Source organism: Sipha flava, unplaced genomic scaffold (assembly GCF_003268045.1).
Source record: "Sipha flava isolate LNK unplaced genomic scaffold, YSA_version1 79_pilon_pilon, whole genome shotgun sequence".
In the NCBI taxonomy this organism is placed as follows: Eukaryota; Metazoa; Arthropoda; class Insecta; order Hemiptera; family Aphididae; genus Sipha; species Sipha flava.
Genome location: NW_020273620.1, coordinates 1,858,677 through 1,874,250, shown reverse-complemented (window position 1 = coordinate 1,874,250; position 15,574 = coordinate 1,858,677). Strand labels below are relative to the sequence as shown.

The 15,574-nt window shown below is 30.3% G+C and overlaps 1 protein-coding gene across 1 annotated transcript in view; it reads right to left on the bottom strand.

The window, feature by feature from the left end:
• LOC112692919 (neurexin-1) overlaps positions 1-15,574 on the bottom strand; it is a gene marked incomplete in the record, with an annotated part of 248,142 nt that overhangs the window by 202,285 nt on the left and 30,283 nt on the right. The window contains 2 exon segments of the mRNA XM_025567743.1: positions 389-439; positions 14,829-15,574. Coding sequence (XP_025423528.1) covers positions 389-439; positions 14,829-15,455 — 678 coding nt within the window.

The window sequence follows — 15,574 nt, the reverse complement described above, 5'->3', positions numbered from 1 at the left end:
ATAAATAATAATTGAATATCAAAACCATTTTTATTGATAATCATCAATTATATGCATTATTCGCTGTAATACAATAGACATAATATAAAATAAAATTACTGTTTACTAGACACAAAAACGTATCAAAACTTAAAGGTTTCGTATTATTTTATATTAAATCGATAATACTTATATTACACAATAATAAGGTAAATGCAGTTTCAAAAAATCAAACAGTTGTTTTTACTCGTATATATTTTGATAATCAGGTAAGTGTCGTTATTATAAAAGTGTACTAGTGTCGTTTTTTAGAAAACCATCATGATTACAGTATTTATTTACTATAAAAAATTTAAACTTTTATATGTTCACAAAATAATCATAGTAATAACAAAACTAAAGCACTTACCTTCGTCTTTTTATCTTTATTCAAATTCCGTCGACATCTTGTACCAGTACACTGTAAATAATAAAATAAATGTTAAAAACTCTGAAATAAAACAGCTATATATAATCAATTTAAAAATAACTCTATAATAGCCTTAAATTTGGTAAATGATCACTGATTAGTAAACGCATTATAATATAATCCACACCATATACTACGTAACACTTTAACATAATAAATATTCTAATGTAACTCCTAACTTTATTTGATTCAAACGTTTCATTAATTTTACTTTACTTACACATAATATGTTTCCTTTGATCATTATTAAATAAGACAAAGACAAGTAACCCGATTACCAATTTTAAAATAATGGAAATTCTTATTATTATTATTTTTTCTTTAAAAAAAGTTTTAGAGTTTATAAAATTATTAAAATGTAATTCTTAAAAAATAAAATAAAAGTGATAAAAAATAAAGCAATAAAGCACTCGATTAAAATGAAAAATGTAGATCAAACATCGTCTTCACATAAAATAAATCATAGTTGTTAAAAAATAATATTTGTTAATAAAATAATTCTATGTGATTGAACGAATCTTCTTTTATTTTTACTATATGTATTTTATTGAGTGGACACACTCCAAAGTAGTTCCGTCTCGGGTTACAAACGGTACAAGTATACTGGTGTTGAGGGACTCGCAAATGCTCCTCACAATCTCCTTTAGAGAACTCACAAAAGCGGCTATTTAAAAGTTGCCAAAGTATATAAAACGTGAGGCAGACAAAAGGGTATACGTTTTATACATGCACAACGTGAATTGTCTTGTGTGTGTATATATATTTATATATAAATAGGTACAATATAATATGCATACGGTATTCTACATAAAACAGATTTCTGAAGGTAAAAGAAACTTGTTTTTCTCATAACATTTAAATAAAACAAAATAATTTAACGCATTTTTCGTAAAAAATCGATACTAAAAAAAGTTCCAGTATAACGATTTTAACTTGCTCTTTGTTATTATTTTTGAATTAAAATTACTTTAACTGGTTAAATATTATGTTGAAGATCATTGTAAACAAAAATTACAAATAATCGTTTACATTGTAAGTTATTTTAATTTCTAAAGTAAAAATTGAATTTATAGTGTACGAAAATATATTTAACGAATTAAGTAGATATATTAACGTTATATATTACATTTTAGTTGTGTACAATTAAATTAATGTTAATCAACAAATTAGAATTATTGAAACTGCAAGAAAAACATATTGATCTTAACCATATATTTCAAATAACGTTTGTTTTCCAGAAAAAATAAATCGGTAGTGGACAGTTACACTATTTGTAAATTTAATCAGTATAATCATTTTAACTATTTATGTATTGAATATATATTGCTAATATTATAAAATATAATATTTTTTATCTGTAGAAAAAAATGTACAGACATAACATTTTAGTCAACGTGTGATCAAAATAAACACCAATAAGTTCTTATGCCTGAAGTATATTTCTTGAATTTTTAGATTGAAAAAATCTTATTATACTCATACAATTTAAAAATCAGATACCCTTTTTATCCATTATTATAATGATAATTTATCTACATCTAGCAAAAATATAGTTTTAAGTTGTTTTAAAAATGACTTGCACTTCTGTAATATTTTAACGATCTCTAATTGTATATAAACATGTTAAAATATAATTTAAGAAACGACATAAATTTACGATGAATGAGGGGCACGATTTAAATACAATTTTGTAAAAATATAATATCCTAATTATTGATTATTAAAATTAAGAATTATAATGAATAATATATAATTTCAGAGAAATGTGTCTAATAAAGAACTTACATTTCCTTATTATTTGATTATGCTATAAATTTTAATTTGAACTAGGTTAGTTTGAAAAAGTTTGTAAACGCCCAGTCATCAAATTAACATTTAGTAGGATTATTTTTAAATAAATCTTAAAGAATTTTATAATTTGTTACTTAATTTTTCCAAATGAAATTATTTAATTATTTTGACTTAATAATATGATGATTTAAAAATAAATAAATAATAAAAACATAGAGTTTCATATGTTGAAAACCTAGGTAAATTTTCATAATATTGTTTTCTATTTGACATCTTATAAATAAGTTATGCAATTAAATATTCAAAATAAAACAGTATTAATAAAATATGTTTAATTTTTATGTCACTACTCCCACTAAATCTGAATAAAAAACTGTAATTAAAAATGGGATCTGTATTTCATAATAAATTAAATAAGAAAATGTTAAATATATTTATAAAATGTAACATATATGATATAATTAAGAGAAAATTTTACAAAAAAAAATATGATTTTAATGTGTTTGAATATTATTTTATACATTTTCTTCAACAATCGGATAATAAAACAGAATATGAATTTTCCTAAATGTTCAAGTGGGATTCTAGAAAAAGTGTGTACTTAAATATTATATTATAATAATACGTACAATTCCTTAATAATGATTATTATGAAATTTTAGTAAAAAATTAATTATTAACATGTAGGCATAAATTAAATTTCTAATTCAAGTAAAGAAATTATAAAATATCGTGTTGTTTTGCATTAATGCTTAATAAATTTATCATCTAATACGTATAACAAATACTTTTTCATTGATAATTTCATTAGGGTTTGATTAGAGGGGACTCGCAAATTATTTTCGACCACGACATTTTAAAACACACAAAAAAAAAAATGTCATAGCTATTTGTTTTTAATAAAATTACTATAATATTCACTATTCTGAATTTCATAACATTGTTAAATAAACACATAGAAATTTCAAAACTATCAATCACTGGCATGATTTTTTAATTTTGAGATAAATTTACCGTTACTTCTGATATGATTTTTACTAAAAATCGGAAACAACCTTTTGTGGATTTCGAATAATAATGTAAATATAATATGAGCAAAAGCGCTATTGAGTTCTCGAACAATACTGATGTATAAAGTGTAATAGGACATTATTTTCGATAAAATATTGGACGACAATGTAGGTACGAGAAATATTTCTTTTGTATCACGTTGATATGATAAATTGATAAAAAATGTAATTTTTGGTTAAGCGCGTTGCGACGGTGGTGTTACTAAATGTTATTTATTATCAACGTACACCAAACTAACATCGCTGTGCAGTAGACTACATCCAAACTATTATAATTATTATGAGTCGCATGGGAATGAAAACGAGTGCGAGCATGGCGTGTACGAAACGTTTCGTTGTCAGGGTCGAAACAAAACGCCTGTCCGCAAACACATTTTCAGACAGAATGTCAAGTCTGTTCCGTAATGAAACGGTTTACGAAACGTATTGTTTTAGTTTTGGGGTGAGGGGAAATTTAATCCGAGTCACGCGAGTGGCTTTTAGGAGTTGCAGGGGCGTTATCGGATCTGCAGAGGAGCGATTCTGGTGGCAACTGGCCGGGGACGATACGCATCGACAGTTGTCGGGGAAGAGTGCGCACTCTCCCATCAGCAAACTCGAGGGCCAATTGACTGGCTGGGCGATGCCTGAAGAGGCGCTGCGCGTTGGTAATGGCCCGGAAAAAGATCGTCATATATTTGTGTTGCCACCATGATCTGAATTGATCTTCGCCGGGTGGGTTGCGATTAGATCGTCGACCTTCAATTGCCGACATTGTTGTCAGGGAACGTGCAGTGTCGCTGGTTCGCCGGTAGACTTTCTGTGCCGTTTCAGTTTTTTTTTTTTTTTTTCAAGGGCGTGCAGAACAATTCGAGAAGCCGATTTTTTCCCACCTAACCAGTTGGTCGAACTTCGTTATATTCGTTAAAAAAAACGTTTTCTCGTATTCCTCACTATAGAATTCTTCTATCCAAAACGTATTTACTGTGCACAGACTTGAAACATCTACCATCTGCCGCAGAAATAAAACGTTGTCTTCATCGCGGTTAGAACCATTCACCATTAAGCAATAATATTATTTTTTTTTTATTAAGAACTTTCAATATAAACTATTATATTATAGTTCGACAATTATATAATAAGTAATAATTGGTAATTGAACATAATGAGCATAATGATATAATAATAAATAAGATAATGATGTCAGATAAGAAATAAAAAAAACGGAATATTAGTGAATATAATAACAGAAATAATATTAAAAATAAATGCTATAATTAATTGGTTGTTAATATAACGGAAAGAAAAGTATTTATGCTGAAGGTTAAATCGGATAAGAATTTTGAAAAAGCTAAATTTAAATTCGAGTTTTGCGAATTAATGTTCGGTTTTGAACCAGAAGTAGCAGCGGCATATGACGGGATGGATTGATGGGGGTCAATGGGGAGAGACTCAGGGAATAACTTTTTTGTATGTGTAATATTTTTTTTGGAGTTGAAAGACTTGATTTTGTGGCGATTTAGATTAGTTTGGTAGAACTGGTTACCCTTGAAGCTGGCCGTATGATTTGCGGAACAGTGGACGCATTTAGATGGACTGGAGTGATTCTTGATGCAGCTATCTGACTCATGAGCCTCGCTGCATTTGACGCAACGCGGTGGATGATGGCAGTATTTTCGCGTGTTACTATAGTGTTGACAATTGAAATATTGCGGCGGAGCGTGTGTCGTTTTGTTCGGTTTTTCAATCACTACTTTCGTGTTAAGTAATGAAGAGATGTTGTAGATATGTTTATTATTTACAATGGGTTCGATGTCGACAAAAAATATCGGGAAAGGACGGTTATTTTTTTTTTTTTTAATATTGCGAACTTGCCACACTATGCGACCATTTTCCGACAATATGGACGAAATGTCAGCACTGAGAGTGGAATGATGGAGGTTTCTAATAACAATCCTTAATGGACGCTGGCAAAGAGGACGAAATGAATGGAAACTGGCATTAGTTTCCATCAAATATTTTGCCAATACATTGAAATTTTTGCGACCGTTGGGATGGACGATTAAATATGAAGGAGTGCACTTACATGTAAACCCCTTGTTGCCGACGGGTTTAATTAATACATCCATGAATGCGAAAAATTTATTGATGTTTCTGATGTAAAAAGGTGGAGCCAGAGGCTCAGTCTAGTCAGAAGAGGAAGATGAAAGTACAACAGTGACTTTGCGGGAAGGTGGCACCGCATCGAATACAGAGTCATCGTTAGCGACGACAGAGGCGAGTACAGCGAAACGGTTTGGTGAGGTGAAAGTTTTGATCTTTTTTTCTTCGTGAAGAGGAAAATTTGGAAAAGAACTGGATAATATTCTATTTGATGACGGTGGCGTACAAGGCGGACTTTTACCGGACGAACCATAATATGATATACGTTGAAAACGAAAACGCAATTTACATAATTAAAATACAAATAACTGAGATAACATAAAGCGTGTGTTCATGGTGAACGTTATCGCCAGACTGAAGCAATATTATTATTAATTTTATTCGAGATAAATAAAAATTGCGTACAAAGATGTTTTATTGTTTCAGAAATCAAACATTTATTGCTGAAGGCCAATGCCATATTATCAATTAACTATAAATGCCTAGATAAATTGTAGACAAATATTGTCTGGATGTGCGGGAACCCCCTTCCGTCAAGTGGTACCCCTATTTTGATTGTTGATGTTAGTCTGCTGCTACTATTGCTACTGCTGGGCGTTTGTGGCTCGTATGTAGTTTTTTCGTCTTCATTTAGTAACGTCGATGTGTTTCCAGACGACGGAGGTTTGTGATTATTTCGTGTTTGCTTCGCTTTGCTGTTGTTTTCGAATACGACGATATTCATTCGTTGTTTTTCTGTCCATCCACCATCCAACAAGTGGTCATTGTTCCGTGATGACGTAAAGTAGCACTTTTTCTTCTATTTTCTTTAGTTCAATTAGCTACTTCATGATATTCATTGTGGTGATGCGGAAAAAAACCGTTTCGAGACGACATATATTTGTTCTGTTACTGAGTTTGTGAACGCAGTTATATAAAATAATTGAACTCAAAAAAAAAAACATAAATAACATTCTAAAAATATGAATGTATTAACAATATAGAACGAAATAACGTCGAAACACCACATTATAGTACTGTCGTACTCAGTGGCGTATCCAGAATTTTTTTTTGGGAGGGGTTATAAAAAATGTAACATTCAATTTTTTTTTGTATTTTGTGTATTTCTATTATAATCAATAGACAATATACATACATTAAACATTTTCGAGGGGGGTTATAACCCCCTAACCCCGCCCCTGAATACGCCACTGGTCGTACTTGTGCTCCGCACTATGCACTCCGTTAGAGGTGTTGTTTATTCACATAGACGGGCATGAACGAGTACACGCTATGATAATAATGACATTAAAGTGATTACGTTCGTAAAGGGGGCGATGAAAAAATAATTTACAAGCTCATTGCAGTACACATGCGTGATAGCATCGTGTGATATTTCGTACGAGACACATTGTACATACGTATACATGCTTATACAAAATCTACATGCCATATAAATTTAAAAAAATATTATTCGCAATGCGTATAGTTATATTGCGCTTTAACGGTAGTACAAAACGATCTGAGCGAAAAGCTTTAAAAATTAAATACTAGAAAATATTCGAAACGGAACGAACATAAAAAGATTTTATGCAGTTGCATTATACATGGTAATATTGTCTTTAAAATATTATTCACTTCCGGTGTGCTCAGAAAGTCTTTGGAGCATCTAATAATCATAGAGAGTATCATCGCATATGTGATGATCATGATGATATTGTTTACGCTGCATTACGATAGTAGTACTAATCTCATATCAAATTAATCGCATTCACCAATTGCGTATTGTTATGTATTATTGATTATTGTCAACTGATGTCTGATATCAAACCTGATACACATTTTTGAATTTCCAAACTTTTTAGTAGTATATGTTTGTATATGACTGTTATAGACATTTTATAAAGCATAAATATTTAAACGAAAAATGCTCACAAACAAGTTAGTTCTTAATTAAAAGGCTAAACATAAAAAGCGACCCAATAACCCTATCAATTATGGCTAATCTCTATAATACCATCGTCAAAAATAAAACCATTTAATTTTTTTTTATCGGGATCAAAATTAATTGTTTTGCTATGAAAAAAAACTGTTTGCACTACATGGTTGTTTGATCAAACGTCCAATGTTGAATAATTTATAATACCCTTTTTATTTTTTATCCCGTATTCGTAAAAATATATCAGTTTCATTTTAAATTTTAAATCTCTAGAAGATTAAGCCATATTAGATTCCGGTCACAAACTGCATGGGCTAAAACCTATGGAAGTGTGAATACAAATTTAAAGGGATAAGTATGATATCATGTACGTGGTTTCTAATGAACCTTAAAAAAAACCCTCTTTACACTTAAAATAGACATAAGAATCAATATAATCGCACATTATTTTGTGACGTAACGCTGCACTGTAGCTATACGCTAATTTTTTTTAAAATAATGGGCTTAAGCTTAAATAAATTTATTATTTAGTTGTACGTTGTAAATATTTATAATTGTAATCGTTAAATAAATAAGATTTTTTTATACATAATGGTGTAAAATGCGCATTCCAACGAACTAAACAAATTATATCATTACTACTTGTTTTTGGCATTTATATATAGTGTTATCGGCTCCCATATACTACATATATTATCCTTAAATTTACGTAATAGGAAATTATTATACAATTATTAGTTATGTTAACACATTGATAACACTCTACGTAACATTATAGATTATTATACTTTATCATAATTAAATATAATTGTATAAAAAGCTGTTAAGCAATACCTATAAGTTATGTTACGGGTTTCCATACATCACTTAACATATATAATATATATAATATTATGCTTATATTTATGTAATATGTATTTTTTTTTTTGTACTCATCCATATATGAATCACTTCTAAAAATAATAGTTTAATCAGAAATACTTAATATTACGAATGTATTAATTATATAAACAACAGGTACAGCTTCTTACAACGTCAATTGAGCTATATAAAAAAGTGATAGAAATTACCACAATTCAGATTAGTTCAATTCACGGAACGGTAAGCAACTTCACTTCACTTAAATTAGAATTTGTAAACACATTAAATTATTAATAAGCGTATTGTAAAAGTCTCATATTTAATTAAAATTACACATCATCGACTACTCAAATTGAAATCGAGTCGGTGGTACGTAACAATAGTGTTTATATTATTTTTTTTTTTTTTTTAGAACATAGTTTATAGGTACTCGATTAAATCAGAAATTATTGGTCAAAACAAATACAATTCCAATAGTTTTTACTGTCTAGTCATAAACTCTATTAGTCACTAAACGTTTACCAAATCGAATTAGTACATCAAATTTTAAAAAGTTAATTTTGCAATAAAACTTTAGTGTTATTGTGTGGAATAAACAATTGATTGCAATTCTTACGTCCAAACAAACACAATTTAGACTTATAAGTTAGTAATATATTAGTATTAGAACGTTTCAATGTAAATGACAAGTAAAAACAGTGCTTATTTTCGACGTCAATAGCAATAGAATCAATTTCAATCAACATTATCAGTGTCCATCGATGTTTTATCTATAAAATATTATTATTAATCTATCAGTAGAACATTCATTTATCATGTGAGTATCGTATAAAAATGTATTCTTTCAAAAACACTATGAAAATAAATCAACAATATCACACATGTATAAATTCATATATCTATCGAATTTACAATTATAAAATAATATACTAAAAATAATTATTAATTCTAAAACCAGTGGTATTGATGTTAGTTATTTGCTTGATCACTTGGATTTCAGCGGACTAACGTATGCAGGGAGGGCTACGAGCAAGCTACCACCATCCTCATTTATTGATAATATGTGTTTTTACGTTTCGTCCATAACGCAATGGATAACCATCGTATTCCAGTTAGAAGAACCTAATTATACAGGGATGTGTATTATACCATAATGGTTATATTTGATTCATTAACGTTAAATAACCAGTTATAATACATGGAAGATACAGTGGTGACAATGCGGTAGTGATTTAAGGGCTTGTGGTATGTATCAGGAAAACGGTTGTACCACAAAAGTGAGTACGTAAGGTCGTATTCGGAGAAAAGTCTGATAACCTAACGCAATCCTAAAAGTATAATTTGACCGCAACACAAGTGACCATCAGTTTACATTATATATACATAAATACGTGTGTGTGTGTGTGTGTGTGTATGTGTGTTCATGCGCGTCACAAAATTAGATTTCATTATTCCGTGGAAAGATCGAAATTTCAAAACGTCACTGCTGTCTAGTTTTACATATTTTACGCCCGTCACACAATACGAAGGGTCGTAAATATTGTTATCGTCGTTACGCTTACGTTATTCAATTGGTTTTCATGGAAAATAAAAATATAAAGTAGTCGAAATTACATTTAGATTTCGGTACGGACATGAATAATTATTGAACTTGTGTACGGTACATATCCTTTCGATGAAAAGCGCAACTTTCGTTTAGCCAATATGATATTTCATTACACAATTAATGTATGCCGTTTCGATTATTTTCTGTTTCGGTACCGGAACGACGAACGTGAATTCAACAACTCAATTGGATTATTTTATTGCATATTATATTGTAAACATAACGTATTTTCTTGTGAAAAAATAAACACATTGGACGATGGTTAAGTTTTTTCGAGGCAAAGGAAGGTAAAAACGAGATTTGAGACCGTTGATCGGAGCAGTACATGGAAGGAAAACACAATAGGGGTGTATCATATTTTATCAGATCGGTGAACAATAAGATATGATAGCAGTCGAAAGAGAAAAATTGTAATAACGATAGGAGGAACCAATGACCTACGAATATTTGAAAAAGGACAAAGATGTTCTTTTTTTCCAACCCCACGTAAATCTAATCAGATCCTAATTCCCATGAAATAAAAATAGATCTGCAAAAAATTATATACGTGTGTGGAGTGGACTAGATTATAGCATTTACAGATTAAGATCAATTCAAATTGATTAATGATGATCATACACAAAAGCATTACATGAAAGTATATTATGATATAATTTATTATTTTGTTCATTCATCGATACGTTCCATCATAATTTTTTTATAATTAATTTCAAACGTGACCCTGCTAGTTTTTAAATGCTGGGCTCTTACTTTGGTAGGTACATTTTGTACCACTATACCTCATAAAGTTAATACTTTTTGCGAACATTAAGCTAATACGTTGAATTATTTAATATAACAAACATTATAATTCAATATAAAATAGAAACCAATTAGGTTTAAAACTGTCATGAAATATATCTAAACGAATCATATATACCTTGCACAAGAACACATTAGCTTGTTATAAAAAAATGTTGTCGGTCGAGCTTAGATTATTATATTATTATTATGACGTAGTATTGTCATAAAACCAAATTTAGTTGCGGTTGTTAAATTTTATTGTAGTTATGAGTTAAACATACGATAATGTGGAGTATTTTAATACACATTTCAAATTAATGTAGACGTCTGAAAACAGTTTTATCACCAAACATTTGAAATACGACAAATTATTAATAGCTCGTAAATATTATTTTTTTCAATTAATTAATTTTTTAACTAAAATAAGGTGAAATTAAAATAATATATCCATAAATACTATGATCTTAAATCGAAAATCTTTTAGTTTTTATAAAAACTAGGATACTTAAAAAACCACGTGATATAATAGTGTATATATATATATATATATATATAAATTATATATGTAATATTATCATTAGAGGTTTTGGTTTTTCTTATAGCAAATATTCTGATGCGAAAATTTTAAGATGATGTTTTTAAAATACCCTATGTGTCCGATCTTTGATCTAAGTAAGATTGTTGTGCGGGTGAATTTTTATTGCTCGAGTATGTGTCAAAACCAATGCATTATTGTCTCAACTCTAAATCTCAAATGTGGTGTTTAAAGTAAAATTAGCGTTAAATGTTTAATATATGTGTGAAATTGGTGCACACAACTTCAGAAACGACATAACGAATGAAAAAAAATAAAAATGTTTTAAAAAAAAAAAAAACTCAACTCATCAATGTAAAACCAAAAGCTTATTTTGCACGAAAATTTAAAATTCAAATTACTTCTATAACTAAAAAAATAATTTTTTTTCTTTTTTATAATAATCCATTTATTTAAATCATACACTTGACAACCAAATTTTAGTAGTACTAATACTTCCTTTCAAAATTCTTCTTCATCGTTTATATTGAAGATGAAAAAAAGTTTTGAACAACGCAGCCAACGTATAACGTAGCCAAAGTTTAAATCCTAAAAAGACACTATACCGCCAAATAAATGCCATTTGGATTTTATTTTCATCTAATCCGCTATAAATAAAAAAGTCTATCCTCGAGTTAAAAACAAATAAAAAACCAGAATGTGCTAATATTGCAAATAATTTTGTAGAATATTTTAAAGCCTTTTGAAACATAAAAACCAATAAGTACCAATAATAAAACCCTACATATACAATATAATTAGATATATTAATTCCATAAATGTATAATATTTAATTATGGATCAGTCACCGGATTTTAAAATGTTTGAAACATTATTTGGATATATAATAATCACTAAGTACATTGGATTTCAGTTTTTTGTATATATTCTTTGATTTAATTTGTTTATTTTATTCGTTTGCCAACAAATAATATAATTCTGTAGATTTTTTATAATGTACTATTAATATTGTTGTTTTAACCCACTGACATGTCTACATTTCTGCAGTTTTTATTAAAACACGTCATGATATTACATTATTATATAAAACATTATGAGAATTAAAAATGCAATACATTTATATTGAAATAACATTAATCCAAATGAATACCAAACTGTACATAAGTGATCGAATAGTTATAGTTTTTAATTTAAAATATTTAAAAAATTACGAAAATAACATTTTTTAAACAACCCTTATTTGATTTTTATATTTCAAATTGTATATTTTTTTTTTACTTTTATTGAGCTTTTTATCATTGTACTCGGTTATGTATGCTAAATGTAAATTATTTTATATTCAAATTTATATGTAGCCACTTAATTATTTTATATAATTAAAATTTAAAGAGTAGATAAGTTAATAAATAAATAAAATAAACGTGAACAAATAATTCAAATTTTTTGACATTCAGAGAGTTATACTAAATTTAAATTTAGTTTACTCTCGTAAACACTCTAAGTTCATGCCAATGTCATTCGTTTCCAGGCTACATGAGCGAATAGTTTTGATCGACATTCCTTAACGGCTAAACTTCTCAGAAACTTTAGTAGCCCCAAAGAACATCATACAAGTGCTCTCATAAACTATACAAATACTTATTGAAACCTACGAGTCTATAAAATTAGAACTGTCATACTTTTTCCACAAATTCTACATCAACGTCGAGTAAGTACTATACCAGTTTTCATTTTAAATTTGTTTAAAGTTAAAACGCTAATCCGATGGGGAGAAGGTCGTATTATATATGTATACTCACTTCATTTTTATATAAATATTTTATTAATTTGTCCAAAAATTAATCATGTGTAAAATTATATGTATAAACATTTTGTAAAATAAAAAACAAAATAACTTAAAATATATGTTATAAATTTAACTAAATTGAATTTTAATATTTTTCAAATCTGATCTAAATTGACATAACAAGATTACAATTTAATCGTTCGACGGGTGCGACGGCTGAGTGTTGAATAATGTAACAAAATTCGATTTTCAGTTTATCGCTGCTAATCTAAGCACGTTTTTCGAATAGCCGAAACTATTACTAATTATTATTACCAATAATAGATATCTAAATATCGTAAACGTCGTAATTTCAGGAAAACTATAAATACCTAAATAGCCGTCACGAAATTAAAATATTCGGACACATATAATTGATTTCATTAAATTTATATATAGGTAAATATCCGCATATAAAAATCGTAAACAACTATTCAAAACCTGAGCTTTCCAAGTGAAAAACATATTCTTTCTAAAATCGGGACGTGGTTGATGTTTAGACCTCCCACCAAGATTCCCCCTCCGTAAAACAACCAATGATTGTATATTATTGTTATACAATAAAAATGAATTGATACTTATGTACGCTATGGAATTTTTATTTTAAAATTAGTTCATTTTCTAAATTAATTATAAATTTTAAATTGTTTGATACCTTGTAGGCTTGCTTTGAGCCGGTATTAGGGGATCGCAATATCCTCCCACAATGAATGAATTATTTATTTAGTCAGCAAATTTTTATATTTATAATTTCACTCCCTTCAATATTTGTTAATAACACCGGCTTTGTGCTTGCTCATAAGTCAGAAAATGTACTTTTGTACAATTATTCAATAAATTGAAAGTAGTTTGATACCTACGCTACTCTGTGAACATTTTACATTTTTGTATAAATATCTTAAATATAATCAAATTATAATCAATAACCTATTATAGGATTCGAGTGTTAATGAGTTCAATTATTATACGCTTTTTATATTAGACTATTTTGTTTTCAATTGGCAAATTTGTTAAATTTTCCACTTAATGCTATTCGCTATAAACTAATAAGATAATTAATAATTAATTAAATTATTGAGTAATTAAAATAAAGTAAACAATTTCTAAAATTATATTTTCCTGTAACACGTAATCATACATAAATACTTGCGTGAGCATGTGCATATGTGTACCTACAGGTATGTATGTGTATTTGTGTGAGATAGTGAAGCTTTGTTTGAAATCGGTTTTTTCTCAAGACAATAACTTTAATATTATATTGTTGTTAAAACTACTATTGTTGTCAAAATATCATACACAATACAATATGACTATAAAAGCTATAAAAAGTTAATGGTGTTTCAATATAAAAATTATTTTAGTTTATGTGTATCATATTATAACACTTCTATAAATATTCATCGTATTACTAAATACTGCAGTATCATATACAGTACTGTTTAAATTTGCATTCTTTTTAATTAAATATAAAATTGTATAGTCAATTAAAATATTACAAAATACTATAGTCATTGCTTTTATACTTTTATATACACAATAATATAATAGTAATGACTTTAATATCTAGATTAACTAGTAGTAAGTTTATAGGTCCATGGCATAGGTTCTTAACCAGGGATCCACGGGGTGGCTGTGAGTTTTTTTTTAAATAAGCCAAAAATAAATTTGTTTCGATAGCGTTTTTAATACAACAGTAATAGTTGTTGAAAGTCTTGAAATCCACATGAAACACATTTTTTTTTTTTTAAGGGAGGGTGGCTCCGTGATTAGATTTCATGCTTAGAAGTCCATGTCCCAGAAAAGGTTAAGAATCTATGGTCTATGGAGAAAACGGTAACGTATAACTGACCTTCGGCTGTCGGGCAGGATCGGTGACGGCCGCTTGGCGCCGCGGGTACGGGTAGAAATCGTCGGCGTACACGATGTTGCGGACGGCGCCGCTGAACCGCGGCTCGAATATGACGCTGGGCAGCGCGAGCCGCGTGAGCCGCCCGTTGTACCATCCGGGCATGCCGCCCACGTACACGGCCGAGTTGGACGCGAGCCGTCCGAACTGCAGCTCCTTGCCGGCGGACGTGGCCGTGCTGGTCGCGTTGTCCACGGACAGCGCGGTCACGCGGCCACGGCGTTCCACGGTCACGCGGTGCCACCGGCCGTCGTACAGGTCGTGACCGGCCATCAGTATCTGCGCGCCGGCGCCCAGGTTGTACCGCAGCCGCATCGTGCCCTCCACCATCTTGAGCTCGAAGAAGTCGTAGGTGCCGCCGTCGTCGGTGTACATTAGCAGCCCGTTCGGCGACCGCGTCTTGAACTCCATCTCCAGCGTGCCGTTCACGCCCGCGTTCCACTTGCGGAACTGGCCGTACGTGCCGTCCAGCACCAGGCCGCCGGCCGGGCCCAACACCGCGGCCAGCCACCACGCGACGACGACGGCCGCCGCCGCCGCCGACGCCGCCGCCGATGTCCCGTCGGCCATCGTCTCGACACTGTCACCACTGGACCTCCCGTTACTGTCGTCGTGGTCGTCGCTAGTGTTGGTGACGGTGGGCGGTGGTGGCGATGGCGATCGGCTTCTAGGCACTAGCGGTCTGCCGG